The 21702-nt window shown below is 38.9% G+C and overlaps 1 protein-coding gene across 1 annotated transcript in view; it reads left to right on the forward strand.

Moving 5' to 3' along the window:
* Window positions 1–17748, forward strand: part of snrnp200 (small nuclear ribonucleoprotein 200 (U5)) — a 42393-nt gene extending 24645 nt beyond the window's left edge. The window contains exons 30-45 of the mRNA XM_060882488.1: window positions 1257–1417; window positions 2559–2786; window positions 2967–3158; window positions 3280–3458; window positions 3583–3734; window positions 8195–8303; window positions 8388–8496; window positions 8598–8787; window positions 8889–9053; window positions 9196–9317; window positions 9397–9540; window positions 10568–10744; window positions 11004–11164; window positions 16176–16257; window positions 17053–17145; window positions 17270–17748. Coding sequence (XP_060738471.1) covers window positions 1257–1417; window positions 2559–2786; window positions 2967–3158; window positions 3280–3458; window positions 3583–3734; window positions 8195–8303; window positions 8388–8496; window positions 8598–8787; window positions 8889–9053; window positions 9196–9317; window positions 9397–9540; window positions 10568–10744; window positions 11004–11164; window positions 16176–16257; window positions 17053–17145; window positions 17270–17419 — 2414 coding nt within the window. The 3' untranslated portion in view covers window positions 17420–17748. The remainder of the gene's footprint in view (window positions 1–1256; window positions 1418–2558; window positions 2787–2966; window positions 3159–3279; window positions 3459–3582; window positions 3735–8194; window positions 8304–8387; window positions 8497–8597; window positions 8788–8888; window positions 9054–9195; window positions 9318–9396; window positions 9541–10567; window positions 10745–11003; window positions 11165–16175; window positions 16258–17052; window positions 17146–17269) is intronic.
* Window positions 17749–21702: the final 3954 nt, after the last annotated feature.

A 21702-nucleotide genomic window follows, 5' to 3' on the forward strand; every position in this document is an offset into this window, starting at 1 on the left:
ACTAAACGGTGATACTCACCGAGACTTTTTCTCCGAGTCAGGTAGTGTTTTATACACACTGATTTGCAATGTTTTCTTTGCGTCTCCAGGGTCTCCAGTAAAAGAGAGTAAAAGCTAGAACCTGTATTCTCCCTCCATTTATCATGGTGAATGAAGGAATGAATTAATGAAGGAGTAAATACAATCAATGCAACAATAAATCCAGAAAGACCGTGAATAATTTTTGAGGAAACATGGACACAACATTAAAAATAATACAATATAAATATTAATAATTTATTACTTTATCAATAACAATGTATTTAAAACAAAAAGATTGTTTTTGGTAAAGTTTAAAAATTACTAAAGTTAATATTAATACTTTTCAATAATTCTTATCTCACGCACACGAACCTGATAGGACAACATTAGAATACATCACATCCGGTCGGCATATCGGATGTGGTGTAGTCGCACAAGTTCAATTTTTTAATGGATCCAACGCTCAAATCGGATCCGAAAATTACGGATCCGCAGGTGGTCGGCACCTCACGCAGCGACCTTGCAACTCTCCATAGGAAATGAATGACTTCCGGTTTATCTGCGGTCGTTTGTCGTGTGCAGTGTGAAGGCAGCTTAATACTCAAACTAGTCCGCCTGGCACTACAAATACCATGGTTCACATTTCAGTCCTTTGCTGTTTTGCACAATACTTTACATTATTTCAGGGACCTGCTGCTATGACACTGTGTTCATTCTAGTATTACTGCACGCAGTATTGTTGAACATGCAGTATATACACACTGGTCGGCACTGTTTCTGTTTATTGTCTTTTGTGTATTGTTTTTTTTTTTTTTATTGTCTTGTATTTTTTTGTCTGCACTGTCTTGTTTGTGTTGTCCTGCACTGTTTGCACCAGGTTGCCCAGTTGCACTATGTGGCTAAGATTTACTTACTAAGTCCTTAGCTCTGTCTTTGCTTTTATGTAGCACCATGGTCCTGGAGAAATGTTGTCTCATTTCAACCATATATAGCTGTTGCAGTACACAGTGAAATGGTGAAATGACGACAAAAGCTACTTATTAAAGTAACTCTGATTGATTGCTTTTAGGATCACATCCAAACCTGGTGTTTGATGTACAGATTAACTGAAGATCTTGACCTCGATCTGAATGATTAAATGAATGTAAAATTGCATTTATGTTCTGTTGTGTAAGTGTTGCTGTTAAAGTGGGTGGTAATTGTACATGTGGACCTGTTTTGTTTCCCCTATTCAGTGTTTAATGCTGTATACAACAGTGATGATAATGTGTTTGTTGGCGCCCCCACTGGGAGTGGGAAGACCATCTGTGCAGAGTTTGCCATTCTCAGGATGCTGCTGCACAACTCAGAAGGCCGTTGCGTCTACATCACACCAATGGAGTCTCTGGCTGAACAAGTATGCAAACTTAATATAAGCTTTTGCTTGTTTCTAAGTGTTCATACAGTTCATACAATCTAGGTGGGATGTGCTAGAGCTTGCAGTTGAGGTGTGTTTCCTGCGGGATGTGTTAGCCTAGTGGTTAAGGTGTTGGACTACTGATTGAAAGGTCATGAGTTTGAATACCAGGTCCACCAAGCTGCCACAGCTGGGCCCCACAGCAAGGCCCTTACCCTTAATTGCTCACTTGCATAAAATGGTCACTCTGGTTAAGGTTGTCTGCTAAATGCCGTAAATGTAAAATGTAATGTAAATGTCTGCTCTAAGCATTAATATAGAAGTATAAGCACCAAGCCTTTCATCAGCATTTAAGCATGGCCCAAATGGTCAAACACCCTTTTGTCCATCTTATCAATGGCATACTGCTTTCAAATTAAATTACATATGTTATAGAATCACTGTCCTTAGTGTTCCTACAACTACCAATGTTTGCAATTTTCATAACTAATCTCAGAAATATTTGGTCCATTTGAAGGTTCTATTTAACTGAAATCTAACTCATTTAATGTCTTCTTATTGCTTATTGGATACAAGCGTACTCTTATGTATTTGTGAAGCTTACACAAAAATGTGCAATGGTTGGCAGTTCTGATTATAATCTGTAATACACATTGCTGATATCATGCCAATACGATATAAGTTGGGGCAGCAACATCTCAACAGTTGTGGTGTTTTTTTTTTTTAAATTGAATGATCATGCCTTTTTAACCTTTTTAGTCTTGATGGCTTTGTGCTTTAAGATCAGATGTTTTAATTTGAAAGTTCTAAAACCTGCACTGTATATGTAACATTTTGCTCTTATGAGTGTTTTGTGTGTGCCATATAGATAGAAATAGAGCTTTTTAAATATCTTTGCATGAAAGTGCGGTTTATATGCCATATTATAGAAGTACTTTGTGTCTCATGAAGTCCATAGAAATCAAATTTTGGTACTTTCTTTTTTTTTTCTTTTTTTTTTCCTTGAAGATTTTATGAATTGTGAAATAAAGATTTTAAATGTGCCACACTACTTTCAGTTCACTCCAGAAGCAATTCATTTTTAACCATATATAGCTGATGCAGTAGAATGAAAGTATACTGTTCTACTTCTGGTGTGTAGGTATTTGTGGATTGGCACCAGAAGTTTCAAGTTCTTCTGAATAAAAAGGTAGTCATACTCACTGGAGAGACCAGCACTGACCTCAAGCTACTGGGGAAAGGTGACATCATCATCAGCACCCCAGATAAGTGGGATATTTTGTCCCGCCGATGGAAACAGAGGAAGAATGTCCAGAATGTCAGTCTTTTTCTTGTGGATGAGATTCATCTTATTGGAGGAGAGAACGGGGTAAGGCTTATTATATTAACAATGTTGGTTTTTGTTTTTCGTAGGTGTAATGTTTCTGCATTAGTCCTGCTACTTAATATATATGATGTCTTAAAATGACATGCATTTATGAATATCTCGGCAATCTGTTTTGGTATGAAACATGCATTGTATTTTGTTTTTTCTCTCTTGTGGTTTTAGCCTGTACTAGAAGTTATCTGCTCCAGGATGAGGTACATCTCCTCTCAGATTGAGCGTCCCATTCGAATTGTGGCACTAAGCTCATCTCTGTCCAATGCAAAAGATGTGGCACACTGGTTGGGTTGTAGCACCACAGCAACCTTCAACTTCCACCCAAATGTCAGGCCTGTGCCACTGGAGCTTCACATTCAGGTAAAGGCCTAAAGAGCAAACCCAGTTTTGATTTGGTCTGTTTACCTGTTGAGGGGACAAATGGAAAAAGTGGATAAGATTATGAAATGATTAACTTTTCTTGGCACTTCACCACCAACAGGGTTTCAACGTGAGTCACACACAAACCCGGCTACTGTCTATGGCTAAACCTGTGTACTACACCATCATGAAGCATTCTCCATCTAAACCATCTTTAGTGTTTGTTCCTTCTCGGAGACAGACTCGTCTTACTGCCATTGATATATTAACTTTCTGTGCTGCTGATGTGGTTCCACAAAGGTGCAGTAGCTTTCACTTTGATGCATTGTTCGATGTCAGGCTTCCTTTTTTTTTTATTTTTTTATGATAGACCTAGAACATCTCCATTCCTTAGCTCTGCTTAATTTTCAGTTTGTCTCTGTAGGTTCCTACACTGCTCTGAGAAGGAATTGGTCCCATTCCTGGAGAAACTGTCCGATACTGCATTGAAAGAAACCATCTCTAATGGTGTGGGTTATCTTCACGAAGGACTCTCAATGACTGAACGCAGGATAGTCGAACAGCTCTTTAACTCTGGTATGTAAAGACGTGAACAAATCAGAATCCACAATTCAAGAGCAACTATAAAGTAGTTAATGACCATGAAACAAAAGCAATATGTTATTTTGATACATTTTTAAACAAATGACTAAAAAAATAGTGTTCTATTACTGACATTTTATTAAAAACCCATGGACTGTTTATACTTGGTGAATGATTGTGTGTTCAGAATAATTGGCAGCTTGAGTGGCACTGTTTAGAAGTTCTATTCACTAGAAAAAAATCTAAGTCCATGTTGAACTTTAATATTGCTGTGCTTAAAGTTGTAGCTTGTCAGCATGTTTTAGTCAAATTATTTATTATGATATTACATTAGAAAGTATATTCTGAACAAAAAGGTCCAGAAGACTGGCATCCATCATCCATGAAAATATTCTCCACACCATTACAACACCTCAAGATCAGATAAGGCAGTGTAGTATTTTAGAATTGTACAGAGCGGTTATCTGAGTTACTTCATCAAGATTCTGAGACAGATTTCTGTCAAAATCAGAGATCGCATTTTTTTTCTTGTGCTGAATGTTTGTGAATGTTACCTAAAGCTGCTGGCCCAAATCTGTATTATTTTATGCATTGTGCTGATAATTGTATGAATCACTGGAAAGGATCAGTGTATAATTTTAATTGTAGGTTTATTTTAACGGTGAAAGACAGAATAACAACACAAACCTTTCAAAAGTAATTGATTTGCCTTTTAATTCATGAAATAAGTATTTGACCCCTTTGTAAAACATGACTTAGTACTTAATGGCAAAACCCTTGTTGGCATTCACAGAGGACAGAAATTCCTTGTAGATGGTCACCAGGTTTGCACACATCACCGGAGAGATTTTGTCTCCTCTTTGCAGATCCTCTCCAAGTCATGAAGGTTTTGAGGCTGACTTTAGCAAGTTGCCTTGTGGTCAGATGAGACCAAAATCTAGCCGTCTGGTATTAACACACTTCACACAGTTCTCTTCTGAATCATTCTGATGTTCATTTGCAACCTTTTAAGAGCGTCCTAATATCAGCTTGTTACCTGTATAAAAGAGGCCAGGGAGCCAGAAATCTTGTTGATTGATAGGGGATCAAATACATATTTCACTGATTTTAAAATGCAAATCAATTTTAAAAAATGTTTTTGATCAAATGTTTGTGTTATTCTGTCTCGCGTGTACAAGAATTGTTTAAGACACTCATGTTTTATTGATGAGTGAAATTTTGTCGTTTCTTTTGCAACCAATTTTGAGGCACATGGAGATTAATACCATTGTATGACATTTAGTTCAAAGGTCTTTTAGGGAGATATTTGATGTGGTGCCTTTAACCAGTTTTTAAATGCTTTTATCTCAAATTAATTTGAAACAAGTTGTAGGTTTTCAACTTGTTACATTGTAATTATATTTCATATTGAGCAAATTAAAAATTTCTCCCCTGTTAAGTGTTTTTTTTGTCGCAAGTCGTTTGCATGCTTATTTATTTATTTATTTATTTATTCATAACATTGCTTCTGTCATGACTAGCCCTTGATGCTGGCATGGTGTTAAGCAACCATCATAAAATACTCTATGAATGACCATTGAATTATATAAACTAATGAAACCCACATAGTTGGAGAGAACCTAGCTCAGGGCATATGTGGTAGCTTAGTGCTTAAGGTGTTGGACTGCTGATTGGAAGGATGATGGTTCAAGTCCCAGGTCTACCAAGCTGTCAATGTTGGGGCCCCGAGCAATGCCATTAATCCTCAATTTCTCAGTTGTATATATTGACATTAAACAACCCTTTATGGACACAATGAAGCTTGAGTCACCATTGGCTAGTAAATTTATTTTATTCACCAGACTTTTTACATAAAATGCATGAAAGCAAATGAACGACAAAAAAACATATACTTTTACTTTTTATACTTTATCTGAATTTTTATGTTTCCATATTAATTTTCCATTTAATCTAAAATTTCTGAGCATACTGCTCAGAAATACTGCTGAAGCTCTGGGCCTTCTCTTGAAATGAGGATCATGTCTGAAAGGCGTGAGGATATGAGACTGCTGTGGACATCTGATTTTCTTTTCTTTTGTGCACTAAAGGCTCTTTCACAGATGGCAGAACTGATTGGCAGAACAAGAAGAATCTGAATGTTTTGCATCTCATCCCTCTAGGGTTGCTTCAGCAGCCGTGTCTGGTAAAGGTCCAGTTAGGGCTTGCCATGAAGATCATTAGACACTTGCTTTTTCTCTAGGGCTTTCTTCAACTTCACATCCAGATTGAACAAGATTATCTCTGAGACATTCAGTGAAGACCATCAGCTCCTTGTTGTTCAAGTTGATTTCTGTCATCAGGCCACTTGTCATGGTTGAATATTGCAAATATTGACATCACAGCTTGTGCACTTTAATCTTTAACTCCAGGCAGGCTATCTAGTTTAGCATGAAGGTGTTTCTCACAGACTGAACATGATGGTCTCAGATGGTCAATCAGGCTCTCTTTCCCCTTTCAATTCAATGCCTTGAAAAGCTGTGTGACCACCTCTACTTTGCTTTTCCAGACACTGTGTGATGAAAGTTTCCAGCGTACCATCTGGGAGAGGGTTTGTTTTAATGTTAAGACTGGTCAAATAGCTCTCAACTGCACTTGGTAGGATGGAGGTCTGCCTTCTGTACATTCTGATTTAATGTTGCTATCTCCTGCAGCACATCAGCCAGGAAATTACAAAATGCAACAAACTGCTGGTAGAGGGGAAAAAGGTTTTCAAATCCCTGAAGGATCTGCAATGTCAGCATTGTGACTGGTTTAGGCCAAATTCTCCATATGATATATTCTGCATACTGCCCAGCTTGGCTCACAAGATTCTTTTCCTCTCAAGATGAATTCAGATTTTGACATTGAGGACTGTGCAGTCACACCATCCGCATGAGCAAGTGACAGCTCTGTGACTGACAAGATGATTTACTGGCAACCCAGCATGTACATACCCGTCATAGATGGCTTCATTTTCTGTCACAGAATAATCAGTTGCACCATCAATCATAATTGATATGTAGTTGAACTCACTTTCTTTTACTCCATATCCTGTAAATCTGCAGAAATATTTGAAATGAGTTCAGTGCAGTGAATATGTCCAGACCATTTATTTTCTGCAGCATAATTAGTGGCTTCATCTGAGTTGCTGTATTCATCTTTACAGAAAGGTTACATCTCTCTGTGCTGTCATTATTTTTATTTTGTGCTTGAAACCCTTTTGCAATTGCAGATTCCACAGGGTCTTTGCTTGAATCCAGCTTAACAAGCTGTGTGGTGTTTACTGTTTAAATATGCTGTAAGATTTCCACGTTTCAAACTGTGTGAACCTGTAATTATATTTAATATTGAGCAAGTTAAAAATTTCTCTCCTGTTAAGTGTTTTGTTTCTCCTCATCGTACAAAAGCCAGTCAAAATCTGACAGCCACTGAGCCTGGAACTGTCTATTTTCGATTTAGAATGCATGTTTTTTTTTTTTTTGTTTTTTTTGTTTTAGAATGCATGTTTTTTTTTTTTTTTTTATGTTTGACGTTCTTGGCTGGTTGTTCGCCAGTGCATTCACAGCCTTCTGTTTGCACAGATCTTGACTCTTTAATTTAGTTTGTGCTTGAAAACAAGTTATCAAGCGTTTTCATTTTGGGGTGTAATTAATTTTTTTTTTTTTTTGCATTGAAAGTAAAGTAAGAAGACCATTTGTTGTGATGTGTCAATTCTCTTTGCACGTCATGTGTAGACGTTGAGTACATAAGAAAAACACTGCTAAAAGACTGAGTACTCTCAAGGCAGGCATTGAAATTATATCTGCGGTAAACTTTATTTAACCTTAATCATAGGCGAGTAAAATCAAAATTTACTATCCATTGACTAATTAAAGATATATCTTTGTCACCTATTGGGAAATTTACTCGCATATGCCAGTGATTTACTCGCCTTGTAGAGGGTTGTGAAATGTAAGTTACTCTGGAAAAGAGCGTCTACTAAATGCTAGAAATGTGCAAAACGTTTACATTTTACACTTTTGTGGGGATATATCCTAGTATGTAATCCTGCATAGACTTATGAGTCCCAAACTAATGAGTAACGGGTGTGTGAGAGATTCAATTATATGAACAGATTGGGTTTCTAGTAGTGCTCATTGTAGACTTAATTTACTAATACAGTTATCCTGCTCTTGACCAGAAATGTAAGTTTACCTACTCATAACTGCTAATTGAATGCTGAATTTGCCAAAATACATACAAAGGGCCCTGCTACCAGAAGCTCATACAGAAATGCAGCACCCAATGTGACTTAGAAGGGTTAGATTAGAAGAAACTTGGAGGTTCATTTGTATAAACTGCAAAATCTGTGACGTGATGGTGCTTTTATAGGTCAATGCCCTCTTTTGGTGTTTCATAAATGAAGGAGCTGATGTATACATTTTCTTGTTTTAAAGGTGCTATTCAAGTTGTGGTGGCTTCTCGTTCTCTTTGCTGGGGAACTAACATCTCTGCCCATTTGGTCATTGTCATGGACACACAATATTACAATGGGAAAATTCATGCGTATGTATTTAGTAGTCATCGTTAATCTCAGTTTTTGTGTATTAGTTAAGATTCATTGTTAACCTTTTTGTTTTGTCCTTTTAGTTACGTGGATTACCCAATCTATGATGTGCTGCAAATGGTGGGGAAGGCCAATCGTCCCCTTCAGGATGATGAGGGCTGCTGTGTCATTATGTGCCAGGGCTCTAAAAAGGTATAATCAAGTTTTCAAGCTATGAAACTTCCCATTGTTTTTTTTTTTCTTTCATCTTTCCCATAATCTTCACACACTTTGCATTTTTCTTTGTATGTAAGGACTTCTTTAAGAAGTTTCTTTATGAGCCTTTGCCAGTTGAATCTCATCTGGATCACCGTCTTCATGACCACTTCAACGCTGAGATAGTCACTAAGACTGTGGAAAACAAGCAGGATGCAGTGGACTACCTCACTTGGACTTTTCTTTACCGCCGAATGACCCAGAACCCCAATTACTACAATCTTCAGGGTAAGATATTGCTGTGTGCTAAAAAGAAGTTTGATAGGCCATTTATCTATGATGCTTTTATCTATATATTTTATTGTTTTTGGCTGCTCCTTATAATGCAGGTATGTCTCATCGGCATCTGTCAGACCACTTGTCTGAATTGGTGGAGAACACACTGCAGGATCTGGAGCAGTCCAAGTGCATCAGCATTGAGGATGAGATGGATGTTGCACCTCTTAATCTTGGCATGATTGCTGCATACTACTATATTAACTATACCACCATTGGTAAGATGATTATTTCGATGGAATTTTTAAAGAATTTTATATATATATATAATTATTATTATTATTATTATATTATATTATTATTATTTTTTTTTTGTAATTTCATTTACTTAAAAAATATTCTGAAATTTTTGTTGTCTAGAGTTATTCAGCATGTCTCTGAATGCCAAGACTAAAATCCGTGGTCTGATTGAGATCATCTCCAATGCTGCTGAGTACAAGAACATACCAATCAGGCACCACGAAGACACCCTGCTTCATCAGGTCAATTACATGCACAAATTAAAAAACACAGAGGCTGTTTGACTTTAGTGATTAATGTTATGCATTTTATTCTGTGCAGCTAGCCCAGAAGGTACCTCACAAACTGAACAGCCCCAAGTTTAATGACCCCCATGTGAAGACCAACCTGCTGTTACAGGCCCATTTGTCGCGTATGCAATTGAGTGCTGAGCTTCAGTCTGACACTGAAGAAATACTCAGTAAGGTGAGCAAAATATGTGCTTAATTCTCGTTGTAACAGACTTTATGAATTGATGCAATTCATTGATTATTTTCCATTATCTGAATTAAATGCATTGGGGAGAAAAAGGCAAATACATTGATTATAGGTCCACTTCAAACTTCTATTGTACGTGTAATTTGTTCCATTGAAATTTTCTTCTAGGTTAATGTTTGACATTTGCAACCCACTGAGTTTTCCCACTTTGATAATTCTGTTGGGACAGAAAAGATACTTAAATATGATCGTAAATGTGTAATACAGCTGGAAAAGTGGAAAACCTGATACATTGCTGTTAATAAGCATGATACAAAGATTGTACCCTTCCAGTTTTCATTCTCAACAATGAATTTTTATGAATCTAAATTTTACTCCAATAAAAACTTAAAGAACATAGCCACAATCAAACAGTAATAACCCAGTTAAATTCCTGTAGAAAGATTAATAACATTGTCAGGAAACCTGAATGCTATTTCTTTAAGAATGGGTTGCTGTTCATGCTTTTTCGAAAGATTTTTTTTTTAAAGTTACCAGTTGCATTGCTTTTTTTTTTTCTTAAAACTTTGACTGACAAGCTTGCCTTTGGACTATGTAACTTAATTTAGGATCATGTGGTGCACATTTTGACATTTAATTGGGTATCGTGCCCATAATTATCAGTTAGTAAATGAAAATTAGTGTTAGTGAATGAATATTGTCAAAATAGTGTGGTCGTCTCTCTGCAGTGCATCATTATATTGACACAAACTTTAAATCCATGGTTAAAATATACAGCCATGAGAGGACAAAATTCTATTTTTATTCCATGACTAGGGTGTGCTATACAGTGCATAGCCTTCCAGCTATTTGTTTTTTAGCTGTTGCTACCCTAGTTACATATTTAAATAATGGACAGTCCCTGAAGACAATTATGTCCATGTTATAAGCAATACATGTTAATGTTTTAAGATTCTTTAATAAAAAAAAAATTTGTTTGTGTTTTTTTTTGTTGTTTTTTTTTTTTTGCATGTAGGCTGTACGTCTCATCCAGGCATGTGTAGACGTGCTCTCAAGCAATGGCTGGCTGAGTCCAGCATTGGCTGCTATGGAGCTAGCTCAAATGGTGACACAAGCCATGTGGTCTAAGGATTCTTATCTAAAACAGTTGCCACACTTCACAACAGAGCACGTCAAACGCTGTACAGAAAAGGTGAAAATTTGGGGATTTATTTCATTTCATCCACTCATGAAATTTGCTTTCATTGCATTTTTGGTGTATGTAGGGGATGTGGTAGCCTAGTGGTTAAGGTGTTGTGCTAGTTCGATTCCTACGTCCACCAAGCTGCCACTGCTGGGCCCTTGAGCAAGGTCCTTAACCCTCAATTGCTCAGTTGTATAAAAATGAGAGAGGAAAAATGTAAGTCGCTCTGGATAAGGGCGTCTGCTAAATGCTGTAAATGTAAATGTAGGGTGTGGAGAGCATCTTTGACATCATGGAGATGGAGGATGAGGACCGCATTAATCTTCTGCAGCTGTCAGATATTCAGATGGCTGATGTGGCACGTTTCTGTAACCGATACCCTAACATTGAGCTCTCCTATGAAGTGGTTGACAAAGATGACATCAAAAGGTAAGGATTACAGATATCACTATTCTTTCAGCATGTTTTGCATTGATGTACAAAACACGGAAGTTGGAGCATACAGTATATTGGCAAACATTTTGGAACACCCCAAATCAATGAATTTGGGTGTTCCAATCACTTTCATGCCCACAGGTGTATAACACCAAGCACCTACGCATGCAGACTGCTTCTACAAACATTTGTGAAATGGGTTGCTCTCAGCCTTTGCAATATGTCTATTCATGAAATTTCACTACTAAATATTCCATGGTCAACTGTTAGTAATATTGTACCAAAGTGGGAGCAATTGGGGAAAACAGCAACAGCAAGTGGTAGGCTGCGTAGAGATCTTCATTCAATAGATTTTCATGACTGGGCAGCTGCATCCAAGGGGATTTCTTGTACTTTGTTACACAGTCTGGTTGTGAGGGCCCGAATGCTCCGGTACCTTTTTCCAGATGGCAGGAGGGAGAAAAGTGTGTGTGAGGAGTGTGTGGGGGTCATCCACAATGCTGTTGGCCTTGCGGATGCAGCGTGTTGTGTAAATGTCCATGATGGAGGGAAGATAGCAAGGTGAACAGCAGTGGGCTGAGCCCGCAGCCCTGAAGGGCCTCAAGAACTGTGTGGTGGTGCTGGAAATGCTGTTCCCGATCCAGACTAACTGAGGTCTCCTGGTCAGGAAGTCCAGGATCCAGTTGCAGAGGGAGGTGTTCAGTCACATTAGGCTCAGCTTCCAAATCAGGTGCTGAGGGATGATTGTGTTGAATGCTGAACTAAAGTCTATGAACAGCATTCGTACGTAACTCTTTATCGTCCAGGTGGGGTGAGGGTTAAATGAAGGGCTGTGGCAATGGCATCATCCGTGGAGCGGTTTGGAAGATGCGCACACTGTAGGGGTCCAGTGAGGGTGGAAACTGGGTCTTGATGTGCCTCGTGACAAGCTTCTCGAAGCAATTTATAATGCATGTGAGTGTGACAGGACAATAGTCATTGTGGCAGGACACTGTAGACTGCGATGGGGATGATGGTGGTTATCTTGAGGCATGTAGGAACAGCAGCGCTGCTCAGGGAAATGTTGATGTCCATGAAGACATCCTCTAGCTGTTCTGAGCACCCTGCAAGGGATGTTGTCTGGTCCAGCAGCCTTCCGTGGGTTAACTCTGCATAGAGTTCTCCTCACGTCAGCCTTGCATAGACAGAGTAACTGATCATTGGGGGGAGGGATGGTCTTCCTTGCCGCTATGTTTTGTGCCTCAAATCGAGCGTAGAAGTCAGTCAGTGCATCTGGGAGGGAGGCATCACTATCACAGGCAGGTGAATCTGTCTTTTAGTTCATGATCGCCTGTATGCCCTGTCACATGTGCGGGTCTCTCCGCTGTCCTGGAGGTGGCTGTGGAATGTCTGGGCATGTACGTGCTTTGCTTCTCTGATGGCTTGGAACAGTTTGGCCCATGCTGTTCTTAGACCTGTTCTGACAGCTAGGTCTCTAGTCTTCAGCATGCACTTTAGCAGTCATCCATGGCTTCTGGTTGGAGTGTGTGGTGATTTGTCTTGGAGACGGTCACGTCATGAATGCACTTGCTAATGTAGCTGGTCACTGTTGACGTGTACTCCTCCAAGTTGATGGAGTCACCATTGGTTGCAGCCTCCCTGAAGATGTTCCAGTCAGTGCACTCAAAGCAGTCCTGAAGAGCAGAGGTGGCTCCTGCTGGCCTGGTTTTCACCTGATTCGGAACCAGTTTAGAGCGTCTGACGAGTGGTCTGTATGCTGGAATTAGCATAACCGAGATGTGGTTTGAGTAGCCGAGGTGGGGGAGCGGGGCTCTGCATGATGTGTGCTGGGAATGTTTGCAACGAGAGGGGAAAATACGATGGATCTTGTTTATACAAAATCCACATACTGATGGAATTAAGGGAGCACTGATTTGAGATTTGTATGATTGAAATCTCTGGCGATGATACAGTCTTTCAGGGATCCATCTACAGAATCTCTAATATAGCCCCATAGAGTTCACTTGGGGCCTCTTTAGCAGCAGCGCTGGGGGGAATGTACACTCTGACAATGAAAACCATGGTGAATTCCTATGGTAAATAAAATGGCCTGCATCTACCAGTCACAAACTCCACTAACAATGAACAGTAGCTAGACACAAGCAAGAGTTCTTGCACCATTCTGTGTTGATGTAAACACACACCACCACCGCGAGCCTTACCGCACAGTGCTGCATTTCTCTCGGCACGAAACGAGGTGAGCCCATCTAGCTGAATGGTGGCGTACGGAACTCTGAAGCTGAGCCATGTCTCCCTAAAAACGATGACGCAGCAGTTTCTAAAGTCTCGCCGTGTAGTGGGCGAGTTGGATGTAGTCTAGTTTATTGTCCAGGGTGAAAACATTAGAGAGTAGAATGGACAGGAAAGCCGACCGGCTAGGGTTTGTTTTTAGCCTAGCATGGGTGCTCGCCCACTTCCCCGAGCAATGCTTTCGGCGTCCCCGGTATCAGGCGATGCCAAGAACTGGAGGCCTGGTCGCCGCAGCAAGCCGAGGTCACGAAGCCTTTCCAACACATAATCGTTGTGGCTCGTTTTACAGTCTCACGGCAGCAGAGAGGAAAAACCTGCTCCCTTGTAAATGGAACCACAGTGGATGTTTTGCTGTGGCACTCTTCCTAGTTTTAAGCTCATGGTGAAGATGTACTCCACTAGCCCACATAGTTGATTGCAAAGGGTAAACCCCAAACACTATCAGATGTGTAGTAAATAATGCATACAATGTGTTCATGCACTCAAAGTATGGTTAATGTATGTCTTTAGAGATTTTCTCAATAGAGAAAATGTCAGCTGTGTGAATATTTGAAACTTCTAAAAGCATTATACTTAAATGTCTCATAATTTTGATAAGTATTTTAATGTTGATGTGATATGAAGAATCCTTGAGAGTAGGACTGCACAATTTGGAAAAAAAAATCGTATTGCGATTGAGGTCAATATTGCGATTGCGATAAATGTTATCAAGAAAAATGCACACACAAGGATTAGTGATATTGCTGAAATGTTATTTCATTTAGTAAAAAAATTATTTCTAAAAACATTTTCTAGTTTTACAAATACACATTTGCATGTAAACTTTTCTCTAAAATATAGCTAAATAATTAAAACAATAAATAACATGCACATTTTCACAAAAATAAGATATTTTAAACATTTTGTCCAAACAAATGGACATTTCTGCAGGATGTAATATATACTATTTGAAGTTTATGAAGTCTACAATGTTGGTTCCGTTGTCTATTCTGATAGCGACCTGACGCTCCTCAAAGAGGTCCCATGCAACCAGTGCCTCTCTCAAGCACATGGCTATGTTCACTTCAGTGGTTGTCGGAGAAATACACTGTTTGCAGCCAGAGGCTTTTCGGTTCAAGCTCCTCAACAAAGTTCACAGTCAAGCTAGTATATGGTTCACTTGTCCTGCATGACCACAGGTCCTTAGTGGTTGAAAGAATTTCCATTTCCTTTTGAACTTTGCTACGGTGCGAGTTATAAAGCTTAGGGATTGCTACTTGAGAGAAATAGTTTACCTCTTGTCCAGTGTGCGGATTATTAGGTAACGTTTTTTTCTGCCAAGAAGCACGTTATGGAGTCCTCGATTTCTTTATATCTATGCGAAGATTTATCATATGATGTGAGACTCACAAATACATCTGTAATTGTTTTGTTTTTTCAGGTAACAGCTTGTGCTTTTTCTTCAGCTGTCTCTTTATTAATCTTGGTTTTCTGTCATTCATTCATCAAAATTTTCTTTGTGCTGTTTCAGGTGCTGATATAAATTTGTCATATTGTCATGTGATGTAGCATCTTTAATTTTGCAAATCTTGCACAGTACCCCTCTCTGCTGTTGGTAATCTTAAAGCCAAAACATCGCCATATAGCAGAGGTAGAGGTGTTTATTTTATTTGGGTTTTTTTTTGGCTACCAGTTTAGTGTCATCCATCTTTGTTCTAGTCACTGCAGTTCTAGTTCTCAACATCTATCTTTGTTCTAGTCACTTCAGTTCTAGTTCTCAACATCCATCTTTGTTCTAGTCGCTGTGCTGTCATATAATTCGCACAGGCTGACGTCGCGTTTGGGATATAATTAATTGTGCAGCATTACTTGAGAGGTATAAAAAATATTAAATATTTTTGTATTAAAAATTATTATTAAAAGATAGCAGAAAAAATTCCCTACCACATAAGAGGTTTGAAATGGAACAATGCTTACCCATGTAATTTAGTTGCCTAATCCTCAGCTAATCAACATTGGAACCAGACATTCAGAACTAGTGCTTACATAGAAAAGCACTGAATAGTGTAGGTGATTGCAGAGAACCTTTCATATATCGTCGCTGTCAGGCAGAATCCTCGTATCTCCAAAACCGTTATTTTTCAGGAAATTAAAAAAAACACTACCTTATCTGCAATGCACAGGGTTTAGTCCGCGTTGCAGTGGATTGTCTTGCGCTAAATTCCTGTCCTCAGATGAGCACCAGAACTAGCGGTGGTCAAGATTTTTTTTTTTCTTTGAGCCCAGTGTTTTGAAGACATTTACCTCAGAAGACGTGTTGATTCGTTGCGACTCTTCTTGAGGAGAAATATGCCACGAAGCTCTCCCTTGGAGTGAGGAAGAGGTGGACAGCTGAAGTGTACAATGGAGTTATGAGATTTGCGCTCAAGCTATTTTCAAGACTTTAAATTGGTTAATAACTTGCAAATATAACAGACCCACGTGGGGACTGACCAATAGCATCGATGTGTGAAAAAATATGAAAGTGACAATTTGGACATACGAGGTTTCCGCCCGACAGCGATGATATGCAAATAAGGTATCCGGGTGATTAACAGTCCTTGGCGTATTCATTACATTTAAAAAGCATTTGTTTTGTGTTTCATTACCTACAGCGCTATGCTTAAATCATGTCATTGACCAGAAATGAGTGTTCATCCATTTGGGTGTAATGTAACTGTTTTTTTTGATTTTCCAGTGGCAGTCCAGTTGTTGTTCAGGTGCAGTTAGAGAGAGAGGAAGAGGTTACAGGACCTGTCATTGCTCCACTGTTTCCACAGGTTAGTAAAATACATATTGCATTCACCATTCAGTCAGCAGTTGAGCCACTGCCTTCAGAATGTTGAATTTTCTTCTCTGTGCTGTTTCAGGTGCTGATAAATTTCTCATTTGTCACTTGATGTAGCAACTTTAATTTTGCAAATATTGCACAGTACCTCTGTGTTGTTAATCTTAAAGCTAAAACATTGCCATATAATTGGGGGTAGTTTTTTTTTTTTTTTTTTTTTTTGCCCTACCAGTTCAGTGTCGATCTCCTCCGCATCCATCTTTGTTCTAGTCACTGTGCTGCACACAGGATGTAGCGGTCAGTTTCATGCACTGGTGCAAAGTTTACCAATTCCACACAGTTATCCAAGGGTATTGTGTGAAGCATGTTGCATAATCAGTGGCCCAAACTCAAGAATGAACTAAAGGATCTAGAGCTGGAAGGCTGAAATATTACTGGCTGTGCCATTACAGCTACAGCAATTTTTTTTTTTTTTACCCTCAAAAATTTTTTTTGTTTGTTTTAGATTTTAAAAATCTGACATGTATTTTTGTATTCACAGGTGTGCTCCCAATTATCTACTAATTAGTAACATTTTGACTGATTTGAAATCCAGAGGTGTAAATTAAAGATTAAATAATTTGATTTCTAATAGGTTTAAAATTATCTTTTAAAATAATAATAATAAAAAAAATTTTTCTTAATGATTGTGCACTAGGATGTGATAGCTCTGTGTTGTGTTGTCCTTGTGCTGTCATTTAAATCCTGAAAAATAAATTGTCAATTTTTTTTAATGCCCATTTTTCAGAAACGTGAAGAGGGCTGGTGGGTTGTGATTGGAGACCCCAAATCTAACAGTCTTATCTCGATCAAGAGATTGACTCTGCAACAAAAAGCAAAGGTTTTCTGTTATTACAATATTGTGTATATTGCTATTATCTAAATAATGTATGGCACTAATATTGACTCATAGTACTGATCATAAGTGTATTTTTATTTATTTTTTTGTTTTTTCCCCCCATCAGGTAAAACTGGACTTTGTGGCCCCTGTTGTTGGTGTTCAGAACTATACACTGTATTTCATGAGTGATGCTTACATGGGTTGTGACCAGGAGTACAAGTTCAGTGTGGATGTGAAGGAGGCAGACACTGACAAGGACAGTGACTCAGATTGATCTTAGAGTAAATTAAACTGCTATGAATTTAGTCTGTTAATGAGGGATTAATGCAGGTTTGTGATGGTTTCTTTTTTTTTCATATTTTATTTTCTGCATTGTTAGTTTCAAGGGCATAGCTTTTAATAGGCACACTATACAATGTTGTTTTTTTTATTCATGATGTTACTTAATATACAAATTAATTACATTTCATGTCATCAATGATTTTACAGAATAATAAGTTCATGTTGACTCTAGTTATGGACTTGTGCTTGTCCTGATGTTTGTGTATTCTTGATTGATCTTGACGTCAATGGGTTTGTAAATAAATGTTGCTTTAAAGGAAATTTAAAGGACTTGCATATTATTTACAGCCCTTTTTATTTAAGTGGGGAAAAATAATAATAAATTATGTACTATATCAGTTGGCCTTGGTATGGAAGGGACAAAAGTCTGGCTTGTGCATTTAAGTTTCTTTCCATTAAAACTTAAATGCATGACAATTCAGGTACCATACCTTGGGTTGATGCAACACAGATGTGCAGCAGTTATCAAAAACAAGGTTTATGCTACTAATTGTTAGTTCAGTAATTAAAAATGACAAAATCTTCAAAAGTGAAAAATTGAGTTTGAAGAGACAAATATCTAAATTGCTAAATATCTAAATATCTAAATTTTTTTAAAACTCACTTATATTCTTTTGTTTTTTGCTTCCCGTAAAAGAATGTGGAAGACTTGATAAAATTTGATAATGCTTTTATTTGGACTTGAGGAGTGGTTCTGCAGGTGGTGACCACAGACCATTTCTCAGTTCCTATGCTTTCTGGCTGAAGTTTTGGTCACTTTTGAGCATGGAGGCGCTACCAGGAGACAGGCCAGTACATCAGGAGATGTGGAGGAGGCCGTAGGAGGGCAACAACCCAGCAGCAGGACCGCTACCTCTGCCTTTGTGCAAGGAGGAACAGGAGGAGCACTGCCAGAGCTCTGCAAAATTACCTCCAGCAGGCCACAAATGTGCATGTGTCTGTTCAAACGGTCAGAAACAGACTCCATTAGGGTGGTATGAGGGCCTGACGTCCACAGGTGGGGGTTGTGCTTACAGCCAAATACCAAGTAGGACATTTGGCATTTGCCAGAGAACACCAAGATTGGCAAATTCGCCACTGGCGCTCTGTGCTCTTCACAGATGAAAGCATGTTCACACTGAGCACATGTGACAGAGTCTGGAGAAGCCGTGGAGAACGTTCTGCTGCCTGCAACATCGTCCAGCATGACTGGTTTGGCAGTGGGTCAGTAATGGTGTGGGGTGGCATTTCTTTGGAGGGCCGCACAGCCCTCCATGTGCTTGCCAGTGGTAGCCTGACTGCCATTAGATGAGATCCTCAGACCCCCTGTGAGCCCATATGCTTATGCGGTTGCCCCTGGTTCCTCCTAATGCAAGATAATGCTAGACCTCATGTGGCTGGAGTGTCAGCAGTTCCTGCAAGACAAAGGCATTGATGCTATGGACTGGCCCGCCCGTTCCCCAGGCCTGAATACAATTGAGCACATCTGGAACATCATGTCTCGCTCCATCCACCAACGCCACGTTGCACCACAGACTGTCCAGGAGTTGGCAGATGCTTTAGTCCAGGTCTGGGAGGAGATCCCTCAGGAGAACATCCCCCACCTCATCAGGAGCGTGCCCAGGCGTTGTAGGTGTTGTAGGCACGTGGAGGCCACACACACTGAGCCTCGTTTTGACTTGTTTTAAGGACATTACATCAAAGTTGGATCAGCCTGTAATGTGTTTTTCCACTTCAATTTTCAGTGTGACTCCAAATCCAGACCTCCATGGGTCTGATTCTGATTTGTCTGATTCTTATTCTTACTATTCAGGGTTAAAGCATGAAGTACTGAAACCCTAGGTCTCATAGTGGTGATGTTATACCACAAGCCATTATGTTTAGCCATATATACAGTGTCACTTGAAGGTTTGTGAACCCTTTAGAAATTCCTATATTTCTGCATAAATGTGACCAAAAAACATTAGATCCTAAAAGTAAAAGTGAACCCAACTAAACAAATGAGCCAAAAATATTATACTTCATTTAATTATTGAGAAATGATTCAGATATATGTGACTGGCAAAAGTACAGTATGTGAAGCTTTCAGTATCTGTTGTGAGCCCTTGTGCAGAAATAACTGCAAGTAAAGATTCTGGTAACTTTTCATCAGTCCTGCACAACGGCTTGGAATAATTGCATCCCATTCCTCAGTACAGAAAAGCTTCAACACTGAGATTTTGATCGGTGTCATCACATGAACTTTGGTTGCTTAGAAGTTACTTTGGGTTCCTTTCTGACCCAATAGACTATTACATCTCTTGCTTTTGGATTGATCTTTGTTTGTTGACTTCTGGGAAGGGTACCAATGGTCTTAAAATTCCTCTTTTTTTTTTTTTTTTTTTTTTTTTACAGAATCTGTCTTTAGAGATGGTTTTGTGACCTTTTCCAGCCTGATAAGCAACAAAAACTTTTTTTGAAATCCTCAGAAATCTCCCTTGTTTTTGCCATGATCCACTTCCGCACATCATGAACAGAATTTTATATATCTCTATCAGATGGACTCTAATTTGACCTTAAATACTAGAGATGAGTCGGATACTCGGCTGAAACGAGTATCCGGTACGGATAAAGCACTTCTGCCGAGTACGAGTATTATACGAGTAATACGAGTCAATATCTGTGCTCGGATTGAATGAAAATCATCATTGGGTAGCTGATTGTGTCAGCGTTCTGTGATAGGCTAGTCACAGCGCCCCTCCCCTACACACATACAGATGTATTGTGTTGCTGTCTCTCGCTCTGCGCACTCAGTCACACACAGAACAGCTCTCTGTCTCTTCCTCAGTCACTCGGTTTCGCGGGTCTTTTCCGTTAACGTTTAGGGTTTCTTCAACTTTTTACTTCGGGTTGTAACGTTAATAATACGTACTTACTAACCAGTAGAGTTCTGGTAAACGTGGGTTCGTTCAGACGTGATGCTTGCTTGGTAGAATGCGACTCACATTGCGTCTCTGCCTGTTGGAGATTTTTTTTCTTTTTTAAACCTTCTATCTCTAACCAGTAACCAGACACCGAGTGTCTGACACGTTTTTGCTGTATTTCATAAAAACATAAAGGTAGTAAGCTAGTGTTATAAATATTACAAATTAATAAAAATACAGATACAGATAATGCTGTACTTGCTCATCCCTATTAAATACTAATTGTAGAGATCCACATATTGTAGAGGTCTCTCAGATATATAATATCGGAACATTTTAGATCATATAATATTGGAACATGAATAAAATGCAGGAAATAATATTTGATTGGATTCACCTTGTTTTGGGGACTCAATGTGTGAAAATCTGATTGTTTTGGGTCATATTTATGCAGAAATCTAGAAATTTTCTAAACGTTCAAATTTTCAAGCAGCACTGTAGATATATCCAACTGCAAGCTGTATGTTGGCAAACATTGTATCCCCACTCAATGAGATCATCAATTCCCTTGACTCTATGGATAATCCAGATGTCTTCCTGGAGCTCTTCAAATGTTCAGTAGCTGCCTTAGAAATGGCTGGAAAGGGAATGGGCATTGCTCCCTTTGCTTTCAGGAGAAGTCCAGCTTGCTCTTGTGATGGAAATTTTTACTAAGAAGCTGTTCGTGAAGTTCTGTGTGCAGGACTAGAGGTTGGTTTGGACTAGAAATTTAACTTATTTAAATCTTGTAAAAACTGTATATCCTGCACTTGCTACTATTGCACTCTGGTTAGACCTAAACTGCATTTCGTTGCCTTGTATATGTGTAATGACAATAAAGTTTAATCTAATCTAATCTAAATTGTTATTACTAGAGATTGTTTGTATAAAAGTTTAGAGGATCACAATAAGCTGGAGACGAGTTGGCTCATAAACAACTCTAGGCAGACCTTGGTAAGGGTAAGATTATCCTGATCAGGAGATGAGCAGGCGTTGTCCATCTAGCCAATGGTAGATGATGTTTTCCTTTCTTCAGATGTTGTGTTTGAATCATTATAAAAACTCAGTGTAACAAATTCAGGGCCCTTCCTCTCTTGTGCTGCACAGGGAATGTTGGGGCCTGTTGCGCAGCAGCAGTACAGGTGGATCATGAAGCTTTTTGCTCTTGCCCGTGCCTACCAGTGTGACACTTCCCCTGGCATGTTTTATATCCAAAACAACTTTAGAGATCTCCACATGGCACAGTTCTTCTGCCAGGTTTATTCTCAGGGGTGGTGATATACAGATGCCTTAA

This window comes from Tachysurus vachellii, chromosome 11 (genome assembly GCF_030014155.1).
Source record: "Tachysurus vachellii isolate PV-2020 chromosome 11, HZAU_Pvac_v1, whole genome shotgun sequence".
Classification (NCBI taxonomy): domain Eukaryota; kingdom Metazoa; phylum Chordata; class Actinopteri; order Siluriformes; family Bagridae; genus Tachysurus; species Tachysurus vachellii.